Source organism: Notolabrus celidotus, chromosome 2 (genome assembly GCF_009762535.1).
Source record: "Notolabrus celidotus isolate fNotCel1 chromosome 2, fNotCel1.pri, whole genome shotgun sequence".
NCBI lineage: Eukaryota > Metazoa > Chordata > Actinopteri > Labriformes > Labridae > Notolabrus > Notolabrus celidotus.
In genome coordinates, this window is record NC_048273.1 from 5,618,530 (window position 1) to 5,644,957 (window position 26,428).

General features: G+C 39.4%; 1 protein-coding gene across 1 annotated transcript in view; it reads left to right on the plus strand.

The window, feature by feature from the left end:
- Positions 1-288: 288 nt before the first annotated feature.
- Positions 289-26,428, plus strand: part of myo1f (myosin IF) — a 34,013-nt gene continuing 7,873 nt past the window's right edge. The window contains exons 1-22 of the mRNA XM_034677683.1: positions 289-677; positions 9,067-9,195; positions 11,199-11,288; positions 11,393-11,487; positions 11,654-11,741; positions 11,838-11,927; positions 15,551-15,682; positions 15,840-15,974; positions 16,813-16,945; positions 17,414-17,610; positions 17,802-17,882; positions 18,011-18,097; positions 18,335-18,421; positions 19,743-19,910; positions 20,196-20,281; positions 20,374-20,455; positions 22,784-22,890; positions 22,978-23,076; positions 23,161-23,305; positions 25,653-25,767; positions 25,855-26,024; positions 26,185-26,330. Coding sequence (XP_034533574.1) covers positions 675-677; positions 9,067-9,195; positions 11,199-11,288; positions 11,393-11,487; positions 11,654-11,741; positions 11,838-11,927; positions 15,551-15,682; positions 15,840-15,974; positions 16,813-16,945; positions 17,414-17,610; positions 17,802-17,882; positions 18,011-18,097; positions 18,335-18,421; positions 19,743-19,910; positions 20,196-20,281; positions 20,374-20,455; positions 22,784-22,890; positions 22,978-23,076; positions 23,161-23,305; positions 25,653-25,767; positions 25,855-26,024; positions 26,185-26,330 — 2,465 coding nt within the window. The 5' untranslated portion in view covers positions 289-674. The remainder of the gene's footprint in view (positions 678-9,066; positions 9,196-11,198; positions 11,289-11,392; positions 11,488-11,653; positions 11,742-11,837; positions 11,928-15,550; positions 15,683-15,839; positions 15,975-16,812; positions 16,946-17,413; positions 17,611-17,801; positions 17,883-18,010; positions 18,098-18,334; positions 18,422-19,742; positions 19,911-20,195; positions 20,282-20,373; positions 20,456-22,783; positions 22,891-22,977; positions 23,077-23,160; positions 23,306-25,652; positions 25,768-25,854; positions 26,025-26,184; positions 26,331-26,428) is intronic.

Here is a 26,428-nt window from a genome sequence, read left to right on the forward strand (position 1 = left end):
CCACTTCCTGAAAGTTACCACTGGATCCACATTCATCTTGATTCACCGCGCTGCTCTCACCCAAATCAGATTTAACAGCAAAAACAAAAAAATGTGTCTCCTCCAAAAACACACACACACACACACCGCTGACAGATGTGTGTGTGTGAGTGTGCACTCAGTGTGACCCTGTATCAGTAACCCTGGGCGTTGGAAGCAGCAGATCCTCTGACACAAACATACAGAGAAGTAACCACAGGCTGGGTGGAGCTGGCAGCTCACAACTGAAACACCATCATTGGGCAACAGATTGAAGCAGCTCATTATTATCACTCTGCATCATTGTTGTTGAATCGTATCACGCTGCTTGTTTGGTCATTATTTCGTCCTCCCTCTGACGACAGAAATACAGAAGTAGCGGCTAAACTCTGCGTGGTGTGTGTGTGTGTGTGTGTGTGTTGTCTTAGCACAGTTCTTGTTTCACACAGTGCATCTGTGGGAGGATGAGGAAGTAGGTGTTTGAATTGTCGCAGTGGATGTCTTGTAGATTTTAGCTGGCTGCTGTTGGCTGACTGTCCTGCTGTGTATGTGTGAGAGAGATGGCTGCAGCCTGAGGACTTCCACCTGTGGATTTTAACAACACGCACACACTCTCTTGACAGTGGACACCTGAGGAGGAGAGGCCCATAGGAACAATGGTACAGTACCACACCTCTATTCCTTCTTCCACACACCTTCACTCACTTGGTTTGTGTGTTCACTCCTAAAAAGGCTGTCTCTCATGTTTCCTGTTCACAAAAATGTTCATCCTGGCTTTTGAAGCTTTCTCTACAAGATAGAAGTTTCTGAAAGTGACGACAGCTCGTTGTAATTTGTGTTTCATGTCTGTAGTTTCAGTGTAAGAAGGCCTAAAATGTAGTTTTTAAAAGATGATGGGTGGGATTTGTTTCTTCAAAGAGGCCATCTCTGCAGGGAAATTCAACTCCAGCAGCAGCAACAAACGAATTTCCTCTTTTTCATGACAAACCCTTTCAATGAGACACACTCAAGGAAGCAAATTTCTGCTGCTGTGCTTGATTTATTCTCATATTTAACTTTCAAAACATAAGTTTGGACTCCTAAAATGTAAATGTAGGAGTGCTAAGACAAGAAATCAGCATTAGATGTGTCATTCATATTTAAATAAGCAGAAAGGGACATCATCTGGAAGAGATGTTGGTTTCAAGTGGCTGTACTGTAATCTCAGTTTCTAAGATTTATCTCTTTAGGATGTTTGTGCCCTGTTGGTGGGGTTGGTGGGGGGGCAGTAAAGCAAGCTGCAGGCAGTTGCAGGAAGAGAAGCTGTAGCATGTACAGAGTTTGAGTTTCACAAGAGATGGCAACGAGGTGTGTGTGTGTGTGTGAGGGGGAAGTGGACGACAGGAGAGGCCTGTAGTTTCTGTCACAACACTTCCTCCTCACCCTCTGCACGGTCCTCACACATCCAAACCTCAGGTTCTTTGTGAAAGCCATATCATACAGCCAGCAGACTTTGAAAGCCACCTGTTCAGATACATTTGAGAGGTTTTAAATTGATTGTCTTGATACTGCAGCTTGCATCCTTTCAAAATAAGAGTCAGAAGTGAGAGATGTGGAGCAAAAATGACTGAACTGCAAACACTGAAGTGACTTGCAGCAACACACGCAGAGATAACAGCTGAGTGGTTTGCTCTATTTTTTTTTTGTAACTGTGCCAAAAGTCCCAGCTTAATGCGGACATGTTTTCAGATCACAGCTGCAATAAACCACAACACGACATTGATGACTGACATTTCGTTTTTGGCTCTGCAAGCTTCAGAAATTAGCATTTCTAACCGAACATGAATGTGTGACTTGTGATTTTTCACATCTGAAGAGCAGAAAAGTTTTTCTCAATAACAGCTGATCACACTGAGGTCAGCTGATTTTAAAGATACCTTATTTTGTTGAGGTTTAGAGGTTTTTAAAGAATCATATTCTGAATTATTCTTCTTATAACGAGCACTTTGTCCATTATGTTAATGAGCCACATTTAGCGGAACAGGCTAGTTTTCATTTGCAGTTTCATCTGCCTTTGTGTACCAGAACCAAAACTTCACTTTGGATACCACACATCCTCCATCATGGTGAAGTAGCTCGGTGTTGGATGTTTGGTATAAATCTGTAGAAGACTTGACATACCACATACCAAAAATGATTGCTAGTAAAAACTGGTAGCTGTTGAGAGTTTGGGAGCCATGACAGTTGCTAACAGTTCAGACGTCTAAATCATAAAGGAGACTATTGATGCTGCAATCTGAGAGGATTGATTAAAGCACATTAGTCTTTGGACAAATGAACGAGAAGTAAACTCCAGGTCTGACTGTGTGTTCCCACAGGAGCAGATGTGGCGTGATTGCATACCAAGTCATGGAAGGTCAGGTTCATGCTGGTGGCCATTTCAATCAGGAGACACACTTTGAATATTAAATGTTATTTATTACAACTTAATGAATAATGAAACTTGACAGAAATCTTTGGCGTAAGGACTCTATGGGGATACTTTTGTGAGCGTAGGATGTGTGAATTTGGCAGCAGAAGAAATCCCCCTAGAGTCCAGACTCTGGTGGTGGTGGTTGATGGATCCTAGGAATTGAAGACTTTGCAGAGACCAGGTGGAGATGGGGAGGTGGAGATGGGGAGGTGGAGGGGTGGAGGGGTGCACACCATCAATGCAAGATGAACTAGCTGGAGAGAGAGACACATTTAAAAAGTCAGCAGAAAGTTGATAGGCTGACGATAAGGGCGTGCCACTGAGCTACTGGATGACAGCCGCCGCTAATTAACCAATGACAGCTCTGGAGCGTGCAGCTGGAAGCAGGTGAGCCATTGGATGAGGGAGAGGAGAGTTAAACAACTGCTGTGATTGCTTTTATAGTCTTCCTCTCTGAACTGAACTTTCACTAGAGCTACATTTTTAAAATCCCAGGTGTTGTGAATTTGTAGACATGAGAGAAAAACAGACCCTATAAACATTTGACACGGCTAATTTGGCATCACCACTTCCTGCTTTAAAGCCTTGAGTTTTGGTCTTTGCAATGCAGTTTTTTTAAAGCCTGAAGTAAATGAGTTGTCTTCATGTTTCAGCCCCTGAGATGATGAACACTCAGACAAGCTCTCATACATGCATGAAGTTTTTACCATGCTACAGCTAACATCTGCACAGTCTGTGCGATTGCTGTTTATAGTAAACAAAAACATCCCAGCTGTCAAAATAATACACGAGAGCAGAGCATTGATTGTGCTTCAAGAAGGTTTTCCAAAAGGCGGCCTCTAGTGGTCGTAATAATCATGACAGAAGCAAAGGTCAGAAGGCGTTTTTCAACCGCAAGAACTTTACCCAAGAACTAGGGACTTTACCCCTGAACTACATGCGTTTTGACCAGAGGAACCAGGGTCTAAATTTAGTTCAGGGGTAGATAATCTCAAAGGTCCCGGGGCTTTTGGTTGAATGTAACAGTGTTTGTGGAGTTTGCTGAAACACAGAGGGAGTTCCTGGGAATGCAAACTAGTTAAGTTTTTTATTAAGATTTCAAAATCTTATTTAATGTCATAATTTTTTCTCCATACATAACTGGCCTGATTTGCACAATGTACCCAGGACTTCAGCTCCCGGTCGAAACGCAGACAACAATGGGGGCACAGGAACCTTTTGGTTCCGGGGAAAGTAGTTCTGGGGGCTAAAAGACCCCGGAACTCTTGGTCAAAATGCACCTGAAGTTACATCAGGATGGAGACTGGGGACTGAACACAACATCGGTTCAAACACAAGACTGTCACTCTGGAGATGCGTCTTGGTGTCTCTTGTGTAAGCCAAAGTCACGATGACTCATTTTAGATTATCATACACAAAAATCATCATATATTGGAGGTGTTATGTTTAACTAATCTACTGATCTCCAGCAACTTTGATCTTTTCCCAAGACAAACTAAGTAGACGTCCGCCTGAATTAAAGCATGCTGACCGTTTGACTACACGCCCCAGATGTTCGTCCAGCACACCTGACCACTGTTACTCTCAGACCGTCCAATCGTCTTACCCTGTCATGACCCAGAAGTCAGTAGCTGATTCAGTGTGTGCCCTGATGTACTATAAAAGAGGAAGGATGCAGTTTGGCAAGAAGCAGCAGAGCTTCTTGAAATCACCATCTCACACTCAAACCTGTGATCTTGAGAAGAGATATTCAACAGCTGTTCAGTGTGAGTGTGAGTCTTGTGGATTTAACATGTCTGAGGGTTTCAGCACTGAGACAATTACCTGTATTTAGTGTATTCTTTCCATCTTAGATTAGAAGCCATTAAAAACAACTGACAGAGTTACACTGGGTGACATGTTCCCTCATGACCATGAGCGTGGGCATTACTGTTTGTTTGTTCACTCAACTCAGAGTCCTGCTTCTATAAACACTACGGCCTAAATATGATTTAAACCACTGCAGAGAATAACCTGCAATAAACAGTGAGTTACTTCTCTCTGAGTGACATCTCTTAGAAACAACAGTGTCAAATAATCCTTTACCCTTTAACATTTTGAACATTTAACTTTATGATCGTCATCCACTTCTTTATAGTTTAACTTCAGAGTGAAGCAGTAGGCTTGGGATTAAGTGACGCATGCACTGAAGAGAAGTTGGAAAGTACAGAGAAGTGAAGTAACACTCTTCTTTTAGTGCATTTTAAAGAACTTGTCCTTAATTTGAAGAATATAACATGAAGCCAAACTCTTCCCGGAAGTCTGTGATGATAAGTTAAAGAGAGAAAACAGACACATGGATGAAAGAGATTATTAATATCGTAGAGACCTCAACACCGCTTTTGATTTCGCTTATGTGTTTTAATTAGATCACTGCTTCATCTGGGGAATTTGAATTTAGATGTAAAACACTGATAATACACAACATATGTCATGTTCACATTTATTATGCAACCACTTAAACAGAAGGCATTGGGGCGCCGTTGGCCTAGCGGTCGAAGCTTGCATCCCATGTACAGAGGATAGTCCTTTTGCAGCGGACGCAGGCTTGACTCCCGGCCTTGACTCCCGGCCTTGACTCCCGGCCTTGACTCCCGGCCTTGACTCCCGGCCTTGACTCCCGGCCTTGACTCCCGGCCTTGACTCCCGGCCTTGACTCCCGGCAGGCTTGACTCCCGGCAGGCTTGACTCCCGGCAGGCTTGACTCCCGGCAGGCTTGACTCCCGGCAGGCTTGACTCCCGGCAGGCTTGACTCCCGGCAGGCTTGACTCCCGGCAGGCTTGACTCCCGGCCTTGACTCCCGGCAGGCTTGACTCCAAGCCTTGACTCCCGGCCTTGACCATTTGCTGCATGTCATCCCCCCCGCTCTCTGCTCCCCGCATTTCCTGTCCGTCCTCAGCTGTCCTATCAATTAAAGGCAGAAGGCCAATAGTAATATATACTTCAAAAGCGCAAAATACATTTCAGAATCACAAAATAAATTTCAGAATCACAGATTTATTTTACCCCTCTTTTTTATTATTATTTATTATTTTTTCTTATCACTTATTTTCCTTCTAGTTTTATCCCTGATGTGAGATCTGGTACAACAAAAAAAGGACAGAAAGAGAGAGGAGACATATGTCTCTGTCTCTGAAATGTATATTGTGATTCTGAACTTTATTTTGCACTTTTGAAATATTTATTACTATTAACCTTCAGGGCCACAGTAGAATGCCCCCCAAATAATTGAACCAAACAAAAGGCTTTAAATATTATTATGTTTTGTTTTTTTAAAGACTTTATTTATAAAGATTTGTTATATTTATAACAACATACATATAAGGACATACACGCACAAAAAAAAGATAAACACAACAAAAGAAAACACTGACAGAAAAAGAGATAAGATGTGCAACCGTGTCAGTCCACACATTGATGGATGGTCCACCAATAAATGAATGGCTAGAAGTAGAGTCCACAGAAAAGGGGCATTTCGACCGGAGGAACATTACCCCGGAACTACATGCGTTTCGACCGGAGGAACCAGGGTCTAAATTTAGTTCAGGGGTAGATAATCTCCCCCCTAAAAAGCCCCTGCTTGGGGGGTAGTACTTTTCAAAGCCCCCGGGGCTTTTAGGGGGCAGGGTCTGCGATGCTGAACGTGTCTGATTGGTAGATTAACCGCAGTGTTTTTATTCTGCCCGCCGTCCACAATAACATCACACACATCTGTGATTCACTTGATTTCTCTTTCTTTCATTAGTTTTTATTTGTTCTATCTTTTTTGTATGTGTGTGTACTTTTCAAAAGAAGAAGCTGTGATTCTCTTGATTTAGCAGCTTGTAACAGTAGTCTTCTCTCAGCGCACCGTGAATGTGTCTCTCCCGGTGTTACGGTTTTAGAAGTGACCCTGTAAACTGGAGACCTTCAGCTGAACGTGTCAGTGTTTGTGGAGTTTACACAGCTGTTGAAACACAGAGGGAGTTTTAAGATTCAATATCCTCATCAGATATTTAATGATCGTCTAAAGACGTTTATGAGGGACGCATCCGGCTGAAAGTCGGCAGTAAACAGGGTCACGGTTTAAACCAAAACACCGGCGATCTCTGCCACGGCTTGTTGAGCTTATCTCCTCTCACGTGTTGATTCAGTGAATCCATCTGTGATGAAATATAGCATGATCTAAAACAGCGTGAGCTGCGTCTCTTCCATGCTAACAGGCTAAGTCCTTGTAAAGTTATGAGGGGTCCATGGTGAGGCCAAAAGAGCAGGGATCAGAGAATATCACAACACAATATCATTGTAACCTTATTGTAATGCTGTTCAGTATACTGTCATAGTTAGTTCTCAGACTGACTTCTCTCCTTCCTGATCAACTCCACAAAGGGTCCCCAAATCTTAAGAAATTTAGAATGGGTATTTGACATTGTATATTGGATTTCTTCAAGATACAAACAGGAAATCATATAATTCAGATACTTTTTATAGCAGGGAGGAGAGGCTGATTTACACTCTCTTAAAATAACTCTTTTCGCTACCACCAAGACAAACCTCAGGGCCTGCTGCGTCGCAGAGGGGAGAGTCAAGACATAGAGCAACCCAATATTACAGAGAGGCCATCAGGGGACAAATGATTGTTATATCTGTTGCTTTACAGCTGGAAAATATTAACCCAAAAGTTTTTGAGTTTAGGAAATGACCAAAAGAGATGACCCAGGGTCTCATACCCAGATTTACACCTGTCACATGTTGCAGAGATGGAGGGAAAGATCCTGTTGAACTGAGTTTTGGAGTAGTGCAATCGATAAATGACGGTGAGCTGAATTAGTTGGAGCCTAGAATTAATGGAGCTTGACCTAATTCCTATTATTATGTTTTTGATGTTTAAACTGGACGCTGACATTTCTAGCGAGGTGGGAAATTTTAAGCTCTCTAGTAGCGTTGAAATAAATTTCTCAGCTGACGCCTAAACCACAAATATTCTTCTCTTTCTCATTGGCTCAGTCTCATAGTGGGTAAATGTTTCCAATCAATGAACTAAAGTGTCTCAACCACTAAACTTTGACACAAGACTTCTGATAACTTCAACCAACTTCCACCAACTTCAACCAACTTCAACCAACTTCAACCAACATGGCACTGACACGACTCCCCACATCAAACACACCCAGGAGAAAAACCCCAGACTCAGCTCAGGGTGCTGAAACAAGGTGTCAACATCTACCTCACCTGGATTGTCCTGGTCTGCGTGACACCCTTTAATTATATCTTTTCACAACACAACAGTCATTAAAGCTCAAGTCAGCTCTGCTGTTAGGTGGTTTTGTAGTTTCACAGAAGCACTGTGGTGCTTCTCTAAAATATCTTTTCATAGAATATTAGCTCACCTCATCTGTGACCTGTTGCTAAGCAAACAGCCACAGCTTCCTTTAGTGGCACCCACAGTGGGTGACATTTTTAAAATGTACATGCAGACTGATGCCAGACATCATTTACCTACTTTGCAAGACACTTCTGAATACCCAGTTGTCTTCCTGGCTCTTCACTCTTCACAATTTTAATTTAATTATTTCTCTCTTGATTGTTTTTTTTCATTTCAGTCTCATTAACAGCTCTTTCTTGATTTGTATTTACTAGAGGAGCCTGAGATGTCAAATTCAGCAAAGACACAAAAATCTGGATTCACAGGAATTTTTAAATTTTATTTCAACAGTCTTAAATTTCTGTCTTCTAAATTTACGAGACAAATTTGTTCACTGAAAAATAAATGTAAACATTTTTTTAATCCTTTGAGATTAAAGCTGTTGAGGAACTTTTGATTTATATCAATTTTGGCACCCCATTGTGGACAAAGTGTTACCTCTTATCTCTTGTTCTGTACATGCAAAATTTGTGTTTTCAACAAAAACCTCACCCTACTGTCTTTTAACAGCCACAAGTATCACTCAATGTGATTATTTGCCAAGAAAACAGCCGGAAAAGGATGTTTCTCAAGCCAAATGTCAATCATGTGGTCTGACACCTACCCTTTCTGAGTGGTTTAAGACTTTAAAAATGACAACAGAGAAGGTATCAGTGTTGTTGTTTATGGTTTTGTTTGCTTTTGAAGGTCATAAAGAGGCATCAGTGTTGGTTTCAGTCTGTTTCTCAGCTGGTGAAAAACTCCTCATAGTGCTTTTAATTAATTTTAATTATTATTTTCTTTACATTTTTGAACATAAAACATTTTACATGCTACAGACATAGTTCCGCTATATAATAAAATAATTTAAGAATACAGACTCAGTAAGAGGAAATAAAAGGAGAAGTATATTTATATATAAAACAAACAGCAAAATGCCTTTTCATTCTGCTGAGGATATTAGCCGCTTCAGAGGCTGAGTAGGTTTTTGTGTGACGGGTAAACTGAACCTCATAAATCTGTGTTTTTATTTACATTATTTAATTGAAGATGAAAGATTTATAAATCAAAGACTACCTCTTGTCAAACAAGCTGCATCTTACTCACGTTTCCACTGGACGCTCTCTTCTGTGTGTGTGTGTGTGTGTGTGTGTGTCTGTGGTGTGTTATTCAGGCCAAGTATCACTGGCAGAGTCAAAATGTGAAGCAGAGCGGCGTGGACGACATGGTCCTGTTGTCCAAGATCACCGAAGAGGCCATCGTGGAAAACCTGAAGAAGAGATACATGGACGACTACATCTTTGTATCCTTCACACTGATACTAACACTACTTGTTTCATTTAGCTTCATTCTCACTGTCTTATGAATGATTTTATATGTAGCTGTCATTAATGTTTTTAATTGACTGCATCAACTCTCAGACTTAAAGGACAAATGGCTACAAGTAAAGCTAATTTGCATCCAAACAGATTCACTCTTTCTTTATTGAAGTGAAGGAAGTCATAATGAAAGCAGGAAGTTTATACATCAATCACTTGTCTGCTTCATTACTAACTCAAACCTTCAATCAATGGAAAAGACATTTGAAAGACAGAATATCTCACATAAACACGCAGACTAAATCACACATATAGTCAGTGAATCAAACATACAAGAGAAGAACTAGAACAACTTCACTCTTCCTCGTCTACGTTCACTTTGTGACTCAACATCTCACTTCCGTTTTCTGTGAGCACAGCTGAACTTCAGACCATATTTAGAGTCAGGGAAGCAGCTGAAATCACCTCAAGCTTACTGAAGCAACAAGTCACATTTATATATGTATATATATATAACAGTTCCTGTTGAGAGATAATCTGAACATTTAATACAAGTTAACCCTTCTTTGGACTGTTATAGATGATTTACTTCCAATAAGGTCTTATCCTGCGTTAGTGAAGCAGCTTTTTAGTCAAGTCGACTTCTGCAGCATGTTGGGACTCTTGGTGTCTTTTTTTATCTGAGATATCACCGAGTATTATTAACTGCATACGATGAGATGACAGGTTTTTAGAAACACTGAGTTACTGAGGTGTGAGGTGATATCATTCCCCAACCCCTGATCATTTTTAAATTGCACCAGCGGCAGCCCATAATTACCTAATTTGGTTATCATCATTTAAATGGTGCTTTCAGCCTATTGGACGGTACACTTCCACGGTCACAGAGTGAGATATCTCTAGAAATATTGAGTGGATTGAAATGAAATTTGGTACAGACTGTTGTGGTTCCTTAATAAGGGATCATGCCAACTTTAGTGATCCTCTGACCTTTCCTTCATGCAGCGCCACCATGAGGTTGATACTTCTTGTAAATTTTGATTGACACATTAATGTCACCATCAGGATTAATATCAGTAAATTATTGACATTACCGATGATCTCAGCTATGCTTGATGTTGGTGATAATTCAGCAATTGTTCACACTTTATTACGTTTGTTATTCAGCTTCCTTACTGATCTTCTGGTTCTGTGAGGTGCTTGATTCTGATTGGTTAAAATCACTGGAGAACCCCTTGACAACGGTTATTAACTTTCAGTAACATGAGCAACACCAGAGTCACACGTCATGTCAGATCAATCCGCAGTAAAGAGTTCCGGCACATTTAGCTTCTGCTTGTTGACACTATAGATCTTAAGGTGAGGTAAAATTGTTAGCTTCTGTTAGCATCAAAACAATGTGGCTAAAATGTTAGCTTCGTTTAGCATGCTAAATCGGCAGGCTACGGACATTATCATATTGGATCCTGTCCAACAATATTAGTATCAGCCGCAGAGCCCTTCAGTTGGGTCTCGTCTCACCTCACCTCCCTTTCATAACATAGAGGGTAAACTTGATTCTATTTGGATTAAAGATGGTCACACTTTAAGACCTTTGTGAGAGTTTAATAGTTTTTCCCGGTATCACCTAAAAGGTCCATAACAACCTTCACGTCTTCAGTCAAGGCTCTAGTACCAAGGTGATGTCTTACTAATGGAGGACTGATTTCTTCAATATAAATACAGAAATGTTTTTGGAAGGCATTTCCTGACCCCTCATCAGTGTTTCCAAACCCCCTAAATGGTCCTGACCCCTACATTGGGAACCACTGCCTCAATTCAAAAACATCCTTTAAGTATACATGTCCCATTTTTTGTTTTAAATGGATTCTTGTGGGGAAACAAAGAGTTTATTGACTTTTTAAGGCTGAAGTTGGTAAGGCCTTATGAAAATGTACACTAGTTGGTTGCATGTTGGTTCCTCACCCTCCTTGACTTCTCTGCTCAGACATATATCGGCCCTGTGCTGATCTCAGTCAACCCGTTCAAACTGATGCCGTATTTCACTGACAGAGAGATCGAACTTTACCAAGGAGCTGTGAGTAAAACCCCTCAGCCTTTTATCAGTAATTATTAGTTTTTTGATTAAATGTTTTCACACTTTATGAACCATAAACATTTCTCTGCATCTGCTTCCTTCAGGCTCAATATGAGAACCCACCGCACATCTACGCTCTGACTGATTTCATGTACAGAAACATGATGATTGATGTAGAGAATCAGTGTGTTATCATCAGGTGATTACAGACTCACAGCTCTCTTCTAACTCTCATTCTGTGCCATACTCTTCCCTGACTTTGTTATGTTGTAACACAGTGTGTTTCATCGTGTGCTTGTGTAATTTGAGTGATATAATGTTGCTTTGTGGTGTGCTGTGTCCTGTTTTTCACGGTGTTGTGGTAGCGGTGAGAGTGGTGCTGGAAAGACAGTGGCTGCCAAATACATCATGGGTTACATTTCTAAAGTATCCGGAGGAGGATCCAAAGTTCAGGTAGAGACAGCCAGAATGACTTAATTCACCTTTAAAACTTGGGTGTAGATATTTATGTGGTGTCTCACACTGTGTCACTGTGTGTGTTTGTTGCAGCATGTGAAAGACATCATCCTACAGTCTAATCCTCTGCTGGAAGCTTTTGGTAACGCCAAGACCGTACGAAACAACAACTCCAGCCGCTTTGTGAGTAAGACTTTTGCTTCAGCACCACAGACTGTATAAAACACAGACATAGGCTGTTTTTGAAACCGCCTACTATACTAGCAGTACGTACTGATTTGGCCAAAATTCAGTATGTAGTATGTGAACAAGAGCAAAATCTGCAGTAAGCTAAAACTCCCCGGATGTCTACTGATTCAGGAAAATTTCACAGCATGCATCAGACCAGTCTGCCTCGCGTACTGTTTCCCACAATGCACAGCGCTCATTCTGCTTTTTCTTTTCTCTTCTTATTTGGGAGGGGGGAACTCAGTTTTTAGGTGCTGTGAAAACTATTAAATTACATATAAACCACTCCCTAACTTTTTAAATCCCAAGTGATGCTAAAGAAGCAGTTTCTCTATCAGCTTGGACATTGTTTACTTCCACTTTCTGAAACCAGAAATCCAGTGAGGTCTGGCCCAGCATGCTGCAGAACAGATCCAACAGAACAGTCATACTACAGACTAAATTCAAACACAGTATGTAGTAGACACTTTCGAAAACCCAAACATGGCGGTGACTCATGGGAAATGCTGACTACTCTCAATCAATCTAGAAACAAGTACTGAGGAAGGGCGGAGGTGGGTCAAATGAAACTCAGCTACTGCCTACAATGTGTCAAACTGTCAGTCAAAGCAACCACTCCCCTATGTATGCCTTATTCTGCATACCTCTCAGCCCTGCTGTTATCAAAACGCATTGGTTATAAGACAAAAAGCTAATTCGCTCAGTTAAAACAAATAAAGAAATTAGCAAATCACGCTGAAACTACTTTTTCAGTCAGGCATATAACATGTTTCTTTCTGCTGTATAAATGTGCATTTTAACACTGGCTCTAATGGGATCTCCTTGTTTTTTTGGAAGCAGTCTGAAGTGCTTTTTCAATCAATTGTCTCAATTTCTGTAAAAATAAACCACAACCACAAACAACAACACCACATATGCAAACTACAGTACAAACGCCCTATTCCTCCTTTTGATGTGGGAAAAGCTCATGAAGCAGTAAGAGCTCATCATCTATTTTCTGAGTGACTTAAAGGAATAGTTGTTTTTTTAAGGGGGGGGGCTTTATGAGGCACTTGTAGTTAAAGTGTATTAGCCTCTTGTGTGTTTGATCCCAGTCAGCTTACCCAAAGAACCAGACCTTTTTAATTCATGCTTTTATCACCAGACTATTTTAATACAGCTTGTCCAAAATGCTGTGGCTGAAGTTTTAATACGTAAAAAGAAAAGTGATCGCATGACTCCACTCTGCACTGGCTCCCTGTCTCTTTTAGAATCGGTTTCAAAGTCATTTTACTCATTTTTAAAGTTCGTAAAAGCCTCGCTCATCCATGCATCACAGATCTCCTTCCACTTTATGATCCGGCTCGATCACCGGGGTCCTCGAATGCTTCCCTTTTAAATGTTCCTCTTGTGTCCCTCACACGTACCATAGTTACAGCTTTCTGTTTTAATGCTCACTACCTCCTGACAACAAAACAGCAAGCTCTCTCTGTGTTTCTAAAACTAAATTAAAGACTTAACTTTCTAATATAGCTTTTAATTTTGATTCAAAACGGTCCACATTTTAATTATTCTTTTCAACAATGCCTTATTGAAGGTATTTCTGAATTATTTTTTAACTTTTCACTGACTTTAGTTTATTCCTTTATTTCTTTATTGTCCTTACTGTCTTACTTTTATTTTGTTTTAGAACATTTGGGTTATCATCTTTCTTTCCTTAGTCTTTTACTATTTAATGATCATCAATGTATGCATGAAATGTGCGACACAAATAAAGCTGGATTTGATTGGATTAGTTCTCTATTACATTTTAGACTTAAATACTTCCCTTTCATTCTACTTTATACTTTTCTTATTGATTTTTAAGATACTAGAACTACTTTTAATAAGCCAAATTGGTTTAATATGTATGAACATCTCAACTCTTTTAACTCATTAATATTTATATCACATTTTTCTTACACTCAAGCATGCCGCACAAAGTGCTCCACAAAAGAACAGAGAGACAGAAAACAACTGAAATAGATCAAATTATAAAAGGCCAAAACAAGATAAAGAGAAGTGAAATGAAATACTTAAAAATGAAATCATTATAATAAAATACATAAAAATGAAATGAGATAAATACCAGAAAATAAAATAAAATTAAATAAAATTAAATTAAATTAAATTAAATTAAATTAAATTAAATTAAATTAAATTAAATTAAAATAAAATAAAATAAAATAAAAATAAATAAATTCCAGATATTAAAATAAAAAGCTAGGCTATCAACCTACAGAGTATGCCCGACCTATAGACTTTATAATAAAGGCCTTACTGTGTGATTTAGCTCTTTAACACAAAGTCCAACCAAAGCTCTATTCTTGGTTTAAGTGTACGTTCTATTTGGTGACTTTTCAGTGCTTTATTTGGCCGCCAGAAAACCCAATAACCTTTCGGACTATATTTGTAGAAGCTGCACATGATTCTTCTTCTACTTGTATCGCACTGATCAGCTGTTTTGGGTCTGTGAGCTTCAAAGAGACAAAAATACAACCAGAGACACAAGAAGAACACCTTTTTGAGTATACAGAAAAAGATTGAGACTCTGCAGACTGAGAAAGAGAAGGAGAAACTTCTATGCTAACTAGGATTCCTGATGGTATAGTACCAGGGTATACAGGTGTAACTGTAGCTAAATGACATGGTAGAGCTGACCCCATCTGTACCGGTTGATAGCTTCTCTTCTCTTCCTGTTCTGCAGACGCTCTTTGAATATAGGGGACCGGGCTGACTGGGATCTCCTCTACTTACAATCGACAACTCCCCAATGCAAACCCACCTAAACTTAACTCTCCCTTTACGGCCTTATCGCACATGTTAGCTTAAAAACTGGGATAGAAAGCAACTCTTTCTACTTTGAAGCAACAGATGACACAGAAATCAATCTTATGCTATTGCATCCCATGAGATTGAATATGTTATAGCATTTACAGCTTGAGAACAGCAGCTTTATAGACCTCATGGTGAGAATTGTCAGTTAGTTTCAATGTTTTCATGTCAGAAAATTAACTTTTCATCAACACTGTGAACTAGTTGATGGATGACATCTTGTCCAGCATAGGAAGGGAAAAAACAGGAGTCCAATATATTTCCACAGACCCATTCTTGACTTAAACTGTGGTCTTACAATGCAGACACCGAAGCATTGTTTCCCCTGGTTTCATTCTCACAGAAAGTAATTTCATTTTAACCCCCATCACTTCTCATCAGTAGGGTCCTGATGCTAAAATTTCACACCTCTAGACCACATAAAGAGGCCTGCATGCAGCTTCAGTTCAACAGATCAATTTGTTTTCCGTCACCACTGATGCAGCACGATAAGAGTCTGTGTGCACTGAGGTGTTGCAGAGTGTTTGTGAGCTCTGTGGGAAACATGGGGATCACCTTCCTTATCTGAAAACAAAAATGAGTGCTCACATTAAAGCAGCTGTAACTCAGATTCATTTAACTTTACTGTGTGTAGCTTTAATTTGTTTGTTAATAGTTTGAAACATGATTTATCTGCAGACATTTTGACATCTCTGATTGCTGACATTGATTTTTGCACCTACCAGGGGAAATACTTTGAGATTCAGTTCAGTAGAGGAGGAGAGCCAGACGGTGGCAAAATCTCAAACTTCTTGTTGGAGAAGTCGAGGGTTGTGAGCCAGAATGAGAACGAGAGGAACTTCCATGTTTACTATCAGGTGAGAGAGATGCACAGTCACAACTTCCTCAAAACAGTTTTTAAAAATGAAGTGTTCATTTCTTATATTCACATCAATCAAGTTGAAGACATGTAGAAGAAATTGAAATATTAAATACATAAATAATGTATCTTCTACTTGCACTGCTGTCTTCCAGCTGATAGAGGGCGCCAACGCACAGCAGAAGGAGGGTTTGGGCATCATGACACCAGACTACTACTACTACCTCAACCAGTCTGGGACCTACAAGGTGGATGGCACCAACGACAGCAAAGACTTCCAAGAGACTATGGTACACTGCAAAAACTCAAAATCTTACCAAGTGAAATTGTCTCATTTTTAGTCAAAATGTCTTCTCCCACTTGATTTAAGATAAATTTACTTAACAAGTAACATTTGAGCAAGATAGAGGGACTTGTTTTAAGACATCTTAAATATCTTGTTAAGTTAGTTTTTCAAGCTGAGATCTTATTTGTAGAAGACAGATAATCTTGATTTAATACAAACCCTTTACTTGATTTAAGTAAATGCATTTTATTGAAGAATCTATCAGAAAACAGCTCCATTGATGAAAGAAAGAAAGAAAGAAAGAAAGAAAGAAAGAAAGAAAGAAAGAAAGAAAGAAAGTTGTTGTTTTTAAGGGTGGGTTTCAGTTTTCAGGCACTGTTTCTTCTAAATCTGATAAAAATATCCATCCTCAAACTACATGCACACAATGAAACACCTACTTTAGAGCATAGCTGGCTTATCCTAAAAAACAACATGACTGAATATTAGTATATCCAGCTCACTATGAGAAGACATTATATCTCAAAATGCTCAAATTAAACTTTGTAATCTTATTTCAAGTACAAGATGGTCTTAAACCTAGAGAAGTGCTGCTTTAATACAACTCAAATTAAGGTGAATATATCTCAAATGAAGAAGTTTAGTGCAAAAATCTTTTTTTGAGTGAAAAAATACTAATTGTTATCATTCATGGCTTATTCTGAGACACTATTTCTATCAAATAGAAACCACTGCTTTGCTTTTGACAATAACATATTTCCATTAACACTTTAACATTTGTTGGTGCACATGCTACAAGCTGCAGCCCTCACTCTGCTTCTCTTCTCTGTTGCTGTCTCCAGGAAGCCATGCAGGTTATTGGGATCCCAAGTGACATCCAGACTCAGGTGCTGCAGATCATAGCAGGCATCCTCCACCTGGGGAACATCAGTTTCGTAGAGGCAGGAAACTATGGAAAGGTGGAGAGCACTGACTGTGAGTGAGGAGCATGCACATACGAGTCACTCATCCATGCATGCACACATAATTCCCACCTGGTGTTTAAATTGCTGTGTTTCCCTCGAGGGGTGTGAGTTAATTAAAGCGTACTATGACAAAGCAGTCCCATGACAAACACCCTGCTAATTGAAAGAGTCTGTGTACCTCAGTACGGCCCTGTTTGTCTCCTCCTTTGTCTGCTGTCTAGGGATTCACTGCACACTAGATAATTGGTGTTTACATTCAGGGTGGATATATATCACCATCACACAGATGCTGTCTAGAACTGCACAATAAAAGCTACAGCAGTCTGTATTAGGTGCAGTTACATTTAGTTACACAGAGATATGTTATCTGGCAGTCCGCACACTTCTAGACTTGAAAATGAACAAAAACAAATTGTTGTTCCAGTGACTCCTTTTGACGGCAGACATGTTGGTGTTGATTTAAAATATTCTGTTCCAGTGCTTGCCTTTCCTGCGTATCTGCTGGGCATCGACCCAAACCGCCTGCAGGACAAGCTGACGAGCCGGAAGATGGATTCAAAGTGGGGAGGGAAGTCGGAGTCCATTAATGTGACCCTGAACCAGGAGCAGGCCACCTACACACGAGACGCCCTGGCCAAAGCGCTCTATGCTCGACTCTTTGACTACCTGGTGGAGGTAGTGAAACTTTTCTCACAGTGGCAACACACACAGAATGAGGAAATATACTGTCTGGGGCTTTTTTTTTGGTTTTGGTTTTGTTTTGTTTTGTTTTTCCCAAATGAGAAACCTCAACATGTTGGCACCAATTAATTTATATTTCATGTGTTTCTGATTTCCTCTCATCTTCTGCCCTCTGTCGTCTTCAGGCCATAAACAAAGCAATTCAAAAACCACATGAAGAATTCAGTATCGGAGTACTTGATATTTACGGCTTTGAGATATTCCAGGTTTGTCCTATAACTACCTACACTCCCATAACATTTTAAGCAGTCTTAAAACAATATGTCAGTATCCTCAGAAGGTTTTGATGTAGTGCTCTTTAATGATGATGTTTGATTGTGTTCTCCCCCGACAGAGGAACGGCTTCGAGCAGTTCTGCATCAACTTTGTCAACGAGAAACTTCAGCAGATCTTTATTGAGCTGACTCTGAAGGCTGAGCAGGTAGTAACAGGGACATTTAGTGCTCTTTTAAATTCTCTTTATTTGTATACCGTCTCTCCTAAACCTCTGCAATATTCAGTGTGAGCCTCTTTTTGATTTAGAGTGAGCTTCTCTTTGAATATGTACAATAATTTATGTTATAAACACCTGCAACCCTGAATTGGAGAAGATTTGGGATGGATGTCTCCAAACACATTTCAACCAGATTTCTTTGTCTGCGTTCTTGTTTTCTTTCAGGAAGAGTATGTTCAGGAGGGAATCAAGTGGACTCCCATCGAGTATTTCAACAACAAGATTGTGTGCGACCTTATTGAAAATAAATTGGTGAGCTCAGAACAGCATGCACTCAACTATTTGATTGTTCCGCCTCAAAAGGAAAAAGGAAAATTTGAAATAAACTTAAGGTACTTATGGTTTTATAGTGCTCAGTAAAGAAACCCATCCCATAATGCCCTCGTACCGATATTCTCTATGAGTAAGTTCACAATGTCCCCGACAACCAAAGATAGATGTGCAGCGAAAGACACTTCATCACTGGTGCTTTGCTTAGTTCAGCCCACAACACATCAGGGAGGCTTAGCAGTTAGCTCCAGCATCCAAGAACCACCCAGCTACATGCCAGTACCCGCCACCCATCAGATCCACAAGCAGAACCTCTTCATATTACAACACAATGAACACAGCATTGCTGCATTCAACAGACCCAGGCTCCTGGTAGTGACAACACTGATACTACCTGCCCTACCACACGGCCCCAAAAAACCCAAAACACAGAAAAGAGAAGTGTCTAAGATTTTATTCAGAGTACAAGAAAGATACTTTATTATTATTTTGTTTTATTTATTTTATTATTTTTCTTTAAAGGCATTTCTATTATTTCTCTATTATTCAATAGTTTTATTATCATTTGTCTTTATTAATTTAACTTTTTATTTATTTTTATTTATTTCTTTATTTACTTTTGATTTATTTATTCATTTTTAAATATACAATTGTATTGGTTTAATTATTTTTCTTTAGATTTATTTCTATTACTTCTCTTTTATTCAAATTCTATAATATTATTTTATTTATTTATTTAACTTTTAATTATTTCGATTTATTTGTGTATTTACCTTTGATTTATTTATTTATTTTTTAATTTAAAATTGTATTGATTTAATTATATTTCTTTAAAGGTGTTTCTTTTACTTCTCTAATATTCTATTTTTTTTTATTAGTATGTAGTATTTATTTATTGAACTTTTGATTAATTTTGACTTATTTGTTTGTTTACTTTTTATTCATTTATTCGTTTTCAATTTTGTATTTTTTGCTTTTCCCTGCCAGACTATGGGCTTGTTTTTTTTTTATGAAATATGTGTGCATGAGATCTGCCTCTGAGTCTAATGGCTACATTATTTTGTGTTGTGTTGGCTGATTCTAATAAAAATGTAAAAAAAAAAAGGGGGACAGGAAATGCTGAGAAGTCTGCCAGGTCAGGCTTTACGCTCTGCCTCCATCTACACCCCCACACTATTTAGAGATGAGAGGAAAGAAGAGATAATTATTCCACCTCAGAAAGAAACAAATTCTTGGAAGTGTGATCTTTCAAATGTATGAAACCTGTCACAAACTGAGAGTGTTTGCTGTAATGATCCAACAGAATCCTCCTGGTGTAATGAGTGTGCTGGATGATGTGTGCGCCACCATGCACGCCAAAGGAGAGGGCGCAGATGGCACTCTGCTGCAGAAACTGCAGGCGGCTGTGGGAACGCACGAACATTTCAACAGCTGGAACTCTGGCTTTGTCATACATCACTACGCTGGAAAGGTAGGAACCTGACATCAGTCAAACGTACTCTCCTTTAGCAGCGATTCAGCCCTTTGACAAGAACATGTGTTTTATTCATTTTAAACTGGAGAGCTGCTGAGAGAGAGGCTTGGTGGCAGATGTTTTTTGAGACATGATCTGTTGTTGGTAAAACATGATTGATTAGCACCAGAACAAATGCTCAATACTGTAAGGAAATAACCCAACATTGTTCTTTACTAATAAACTATGTTTGCCTGGTTGTTAAAGTCAACACTGCTGTTATAACGCCCATTGTCGTCTCAGGTATCATATGATATCAACGGCTTCTGTGAGAGAAACCGGGATGTGCTGTTCCCTGACCTCATTGAGCTCATGCAAAGCAGTGAATAGTAAGCCTCTCATGCCCAATTTTGTTTTCTCACTTGTGTATTAAGAAAAAAATGCAGTAAAATTAAAAATTCTCCTGAATGTGTCTCTGCAGTAACTTCATCCGTAGCTTGTTCCCTGAAAACCTGAACACAGATAAGAAAAGCAGACCCACCACAGCCAGCTCAAAGATCAAGGTGAGCAGTAAACATGAATGTAATGTTCCTCAGAGCTCCTGTGAGGAGAGTTTAGCAGGTTATGAAACACAGTGAAATAAATACTGATGCCTCTTTATGACCCACTGAAGCAAAAAGACCATGAGCAGAAAGATTCATCATTGCTATATCGTGATTTTAGCACTGCTGCAGAGTAGGAGTATATCAAAAGAGCCTTTGTTTACATTTTCAACAACACAGATTCTCAGTGAGTGATAAATATGACTGATACAAGATGGCAGGATGAGATTACAATGTTACAATGTTACAATGTTATAATGTCATTTAGCAGACGCTTTTATCCAAAGCGATGTACATACGAGAACAAGAACAACACAAGCAAAGATCTAGACAAGAGGAAACAAGATCAGTAAGAGTAACAAAGTGCTTCAAGTCCATTTGGGTGCAGGTACTGCCAAGCAGTGTAAAGGCAATGCACAAAAGTAAATAAGGAACATCTACAATGAAGCAACCAAACAATTTAAGACCTTCCATTATCATCATCAACAATTAACATCACCACAATAATGACCAAAGTACCAAGTGCTGGGTCACTCCAGACCTGAACACAGATTCCCAGAGTAGAGCAGGACAGTGTGAGTCAACTGTAGCTGGAAGACATGATCTGCCACTGGGGACAACAGTGGAGAACAGTCTAGCTAAGTGCATAGTGTTTCCTAAAGAGCTGGGTCTTTAGCTGTCTTTTGAAAGTAGAGATGGACTCTGCAGATCGAATGGAGTTGGCCAATTCATTCCACCATTTAGGGACAACAGAAGAGAAGAGTCCAGCTAGTGATTTTGAGGCCTTGTGTGCGGACGAGAAGGGCAGTAGACCTGGATGAGGGGTTCCAGGTAAACTGGAGCGGTTTTGGTTCCTGCTTTGTAAGTCATGATTAGAGTTTTGTATCTGATGCGAGCTGCAACTGGAAGCCAGTGTAGCGAAATGAGCAGGGGAGTGACATGAGCTGTCTTAGGCTGGTTGAAGACCAGACGTGCTGCTGCGTTCTGGATCATTTGCAGAGGTTTAACTGTGAATGCAGGGAGGCCTGCCAGTAGAGATTGTTAGTCAGAAAGCATCACTTCAACATGTGCTGGATAAGATCAGGAAACAGATTAGATTTCTTGCTTCATCTACGTTGGCTGTGAAGTGCAATACAAATTTTACAAAGGATAAAACACTTTTATAAATTCCCATTTTAACAGTCCCGAAACAAATTTACAAACGGCAGATTCTGAAAGGAATGTACCAATGAGTTTCAAAATAAAAGATGGCTACATTTTCAATGGTTTTTAGTTTGAAATTCCAAATCAGATATAGCTGTGATTGGCAGGAACACATTATGAGGAGTTCTCTTATCAGTTTGAATAAGGGATGTAAATTTCAAGTATTTTCTGTGATCGATCTTTGGAAATGTTAATGATCAATTATTGATTAATCACCATGACAAAAACGATGCCAAATGCATTTTTTCCCCTGAATCAAATTTTCCTTCACGACACAATGTATATAGCTGACAGTATTGAATATCTACGCACATTTTTATAGTACAGACCTCTTTTATTTTGAAAATCATTGGTACATTCCTTTTCCAGTAGAGTCTGCTGTTGGTACAAGGCAAGGCAAGGCAACTTTATTTGTATAGCGCATTTCATACACGAGGGCAACTCAATGTGCTTTACATTAAAACATTAAAATCATTGGAAACATTCAGACAAGCATAAAAGAACACAATTAAAATGACAAATATAATAAAACAGAAAAGGAAAATTTAAAATACATTAAAATTAAATTTAAAGTGAGTTAAAATAATCTAAGATAGAAAGGCAGTAACAGATATAAAAAGGTCTTAGTCTTTGATTTAAAAGAGGTGAGAGTTGGAGCAGACCTGCAGCTTTCAGGGAGTGTGTTCCAGATATGTGGAGCATAATGACTAAACGCTGCTTCACCATGTTTCGTTCTGACTCTTGGGATTGAAGCAGACCAGTACCTGATGACCTCAGAGGTCAAGGTGGTTCATACAGCAGCAGATCAACAATGTATTTTGGGCCTAAACCATTCAGTGCTTTATAAACCATCAGAAGGATTTTAAAGTCTATTCTCTGACAGACAGGAAGCCAGTGTAAAGATCTAAGAACTGGAGTGATGTGATAAAAGTATACTTCCCAGCCACTGTATTTGTCTACATGGGGCGCCAAATCAAAGCAAGCCAAAACTCCCTCACTGGAGCTTTAAATCGATGTACTCTTAAAATGTGATTAAAATACAACAACAGGAACAATGCTTTGATCGTGTATTGGTGTGCCCGACAGAAACAAGCGAATGATCTGGTGAACACGCTGATGAAATGCACTCCGCATTATATCCGCTGTATCAAACCCAATGAGACCAAAAGGCCAAGAGACTGGGAGGAGAGCAGGTCAGCATCCACACTTCAGCAAACATGAACCCATGAAGACATGTAGTGAATGCTCCTAATGATTGGTGATGTTCTGTCTGATTCTAGAGCCAAGCATCAGGTCGAATACCTCGGACTGCGGGAAAACATCCGTGTGAGAAGAGCTGGCTTTGCGTATCGTAGAGTCTTCACTAAGTTTCTGATGAGGTGAGTTTAGAGAGAAGAAACTCCTCAAACACTCTGTTCAATCACTGGTACATTTAATGATGTGCATGGACTTGTTGTCTCCAGGTATGCTATTCTGACCCCTGAGACGTGGCCATGTTGGAGGGGTCCAGAGCAGCAGGGGGTCCTCCACCTCCTCCGCTCCGTCAACATGGAGACTGATCAGTACCAGATGGGACGCACCAAAGTCTTTGTGAAGAACCCTGAGTCTGTAAGAACATTTTAGAGATTTCAGTCCTGGTCGTGTTTCACGTCATTCATTGTGATTAAATCTAACTTAATGTTAGAAATATCTTAAAAGTCTGAACTTTTTTAACCCTGTAAAGCCTGAACCATCAAATAACTGCCAGAAAATTCTGATTCTTTGAAAACGGAGTCTTTATTGGACCTTCTGACAGATGGGAAAAAAAGGAAATTAAACAGCAATTTTCATATATGAGTTTTAATTTGTATCATATTTGATACATCAGGAATTTTGGTGCATATTTTTTGCTCAAAGTTTCTTATTTTTTTAAGCAAACTGAAACATATAAAACAACATTTTTAGCCTGTCAAACTTAAAGTTTCCTTCAAATTTTTCCCAAAGTTATTTAAAACCTGAAAATTATATTTTTCCATATTGCACGACAACATCATACCTATTTTGTAGCAAAAAAAAACTAATCTGTTGTATATTTCTTCTCTGAATTGTTCAATTTTTTTTGAAAATCAATGAGCACAAGACAATTATTTACTAGGGAGCCATGGCAACATTCAACCAGTCATTAATCATCATGATACAGCAGGTTGCACACATAAAAATATTATATACGTTATAAATATCTCAATTTCTACTCTAAATTGACCTAATCGTGTCATGTAAACATGTTCTTAAATAATAAATAAGACTGTATGTTGCTTTAAGGAATAATGTATGAAATTTAATACAGTTATGATTGACAGGTCTGCAAATAAATACCTGCTGTATCAATTTACATACAAACATTTTCAACACAGTTTGACTATAAGTTAAGTTATGAAATATTAATTAGTTTTACATTGCATCAATCCAGTAACTATTCCTCTTGAAAGTTTCAGGAACAATTTGAAAGTTTTTTTTCATCCAAACTTTTTTAAAATTGGTAAAAATATCCCTGAAAAACCTCGAGTGGGTCTCTGATCCACAGCTGACATTTTGGATGTCTCAAGTGACGTCCTTCTGGTTCATGAATTACTCACACCTGGTGGATTATCCGTGCACTGCATGTATCTGATTGTATACATCAGGGTTTTTCTGAAACAATATATCACACTGATGATGTAGAGGTCTCAAAAACTGATGTATCAAATATGGGAGCTGACATTTTAATTCATGCTTTTATCACCAGCCGCAGAGACTATTGAAATTCAGCTATTGTAATACAGCTAGTCCAAAATGCTGCGGCTGGAGTTTTAAAGGTGACATATCATGCAAAATTGACTTTTTAATGGTTCTGTACCTGAAATATGTTTCCCTGGCATGTCTACAAACCCCCCAAGAATGAAAAAAATCCATTTTGCCCCTGTTCTGATTTCTACACCTTTCTGTAAATGTGTGTGAAACGAGCTGTTTCAGACTTCAGTGTTTTTGTTACGTAACAACAATATCCGATCTGTCACGGAGTCAGAGCTCGGAGCTTGTTCAGCCCATAGACTGTATAAAATAATACTGAATCCCCCCTCCGTTTTTCATTACCTGCACACATGTGTGCTAACAAGGAGCTTAGGAGGGAGGCATGCTAGTTGCAGGCTGTCTTAATAAACATAAAGGTCGGTTTTACTCCCACGTCTGCAGATTTGAAGATCTAGTGGATGATTTTTATTTATCATGGATAAGTGCTAGCGTTAGTTAGCATAGCTACATAGCTACATGTCGTAGCTGTAGCTGTGTACCAAGACACACGTCGACATACTGATAAATAAAACAACAAGAAACACTAAATCTGTGACCAATGGTTCAGAAAGGTCCTGCTGCAGGCGCCTCTCCATCAGGATCAGATTCTGGATCAGATTCAAAGGGTTGAAGTAACGCGATCTCTGAGCAGCCGTGTATATTCAGCCAACATGTAAACATTAGATCAACGTGCTAGAGAGCCGAGGCACATCCACTTCCTGAGGGGGCGTGGTCAGAGAGAAAACAGAGTGTTCTGAGTAGGGCTGAAGACGAGGGTTTTTCAGGCATGCCAAAATCTGATTTCAAAGTGTTTTTTTGAGCATAAACTTTAAAGACATGTTTTGGGGACCTCTTAGACCAATATATATTGATGAAAAAAGCATGATATGTCACCTTTAATGCTTAAAAAGAAAAGTGATCACATGACTCCACGTCTGTTTCTATCAGAATTGGTTCAATGTTCTTTACTTGTTTTTAAAGTTCTTGACGCATTACAGATCTCCTTTCATTTTATGTTCCGGCTGTCTCAATTTCATTTTGTTTTAATGATTTGTTCATCATCTTTCTTTCCTTCATTTTTTTACTCTATAATGATTGCTGTAACTTTTCAGTCTGTTTTCTATAAACTCATGTTTTATGCTCATAGCTGTTCCTTCTTGAGGAAATGAGGGAAAGGAAGTTTGACACCTATTCCAGGATCATCCAGAAGGCCTGGAGAAGATTCATCGCCAGGAAGAAGTATGAACAGATGAGAGAGGAGGGTGAGTCCCAAAGCAGGAATATCCTTCTCACTGGTGTACATATTTAGAGGATGTGATTATTAATGTTTGTGCATCCTTGCTCCTCAGCCTCCGACATCCTTTACAACTCCAAGGAGCGGAGGAGGAACAGCATCAACAGAAACTTTGTCGGGGACTACCTCGGTCTGGAGCAGAAGCCCGAGCTGCGACAGTTCATGGCCAAGAGGGAGCGCATCGACTTCGCTGATTCTGTCAACAAGTTTGATCGCAGGTTCAAGGTGACGCTCTGAGGAGTTTTGTTATGATGCATTTACTGAACAAAAACAGAGATGTGTAATCAAAACGCATCACAAGTCTAACCTCTTCCCCAAATCAACCCTCTCTTCTTCTCCTTTCTGGCATTGCTCACACTTCTCACTTCTTTTTTTTTTTTTACAGTCCATCAAGAGAGATCTGATCTTGACCCCAAAGGGCATCTACCTGATTGGTCGAGAGAAGGTGAAGAAAGGACCTGAGAAAGGAGAGATAAAGGAGGTGCTGAAAAGAAAAATGGAGTTTGCCAGCATCAGTGGGGTCTCTCTCAGGTAGGCCTCTGGTTTCTGAGACATCACCGCTGCACTTAGCAGGTGATAGTTGTGGTTGATGTTTGGGTGTAAGAATTCAAGAAGTCGCATGCTGCTTT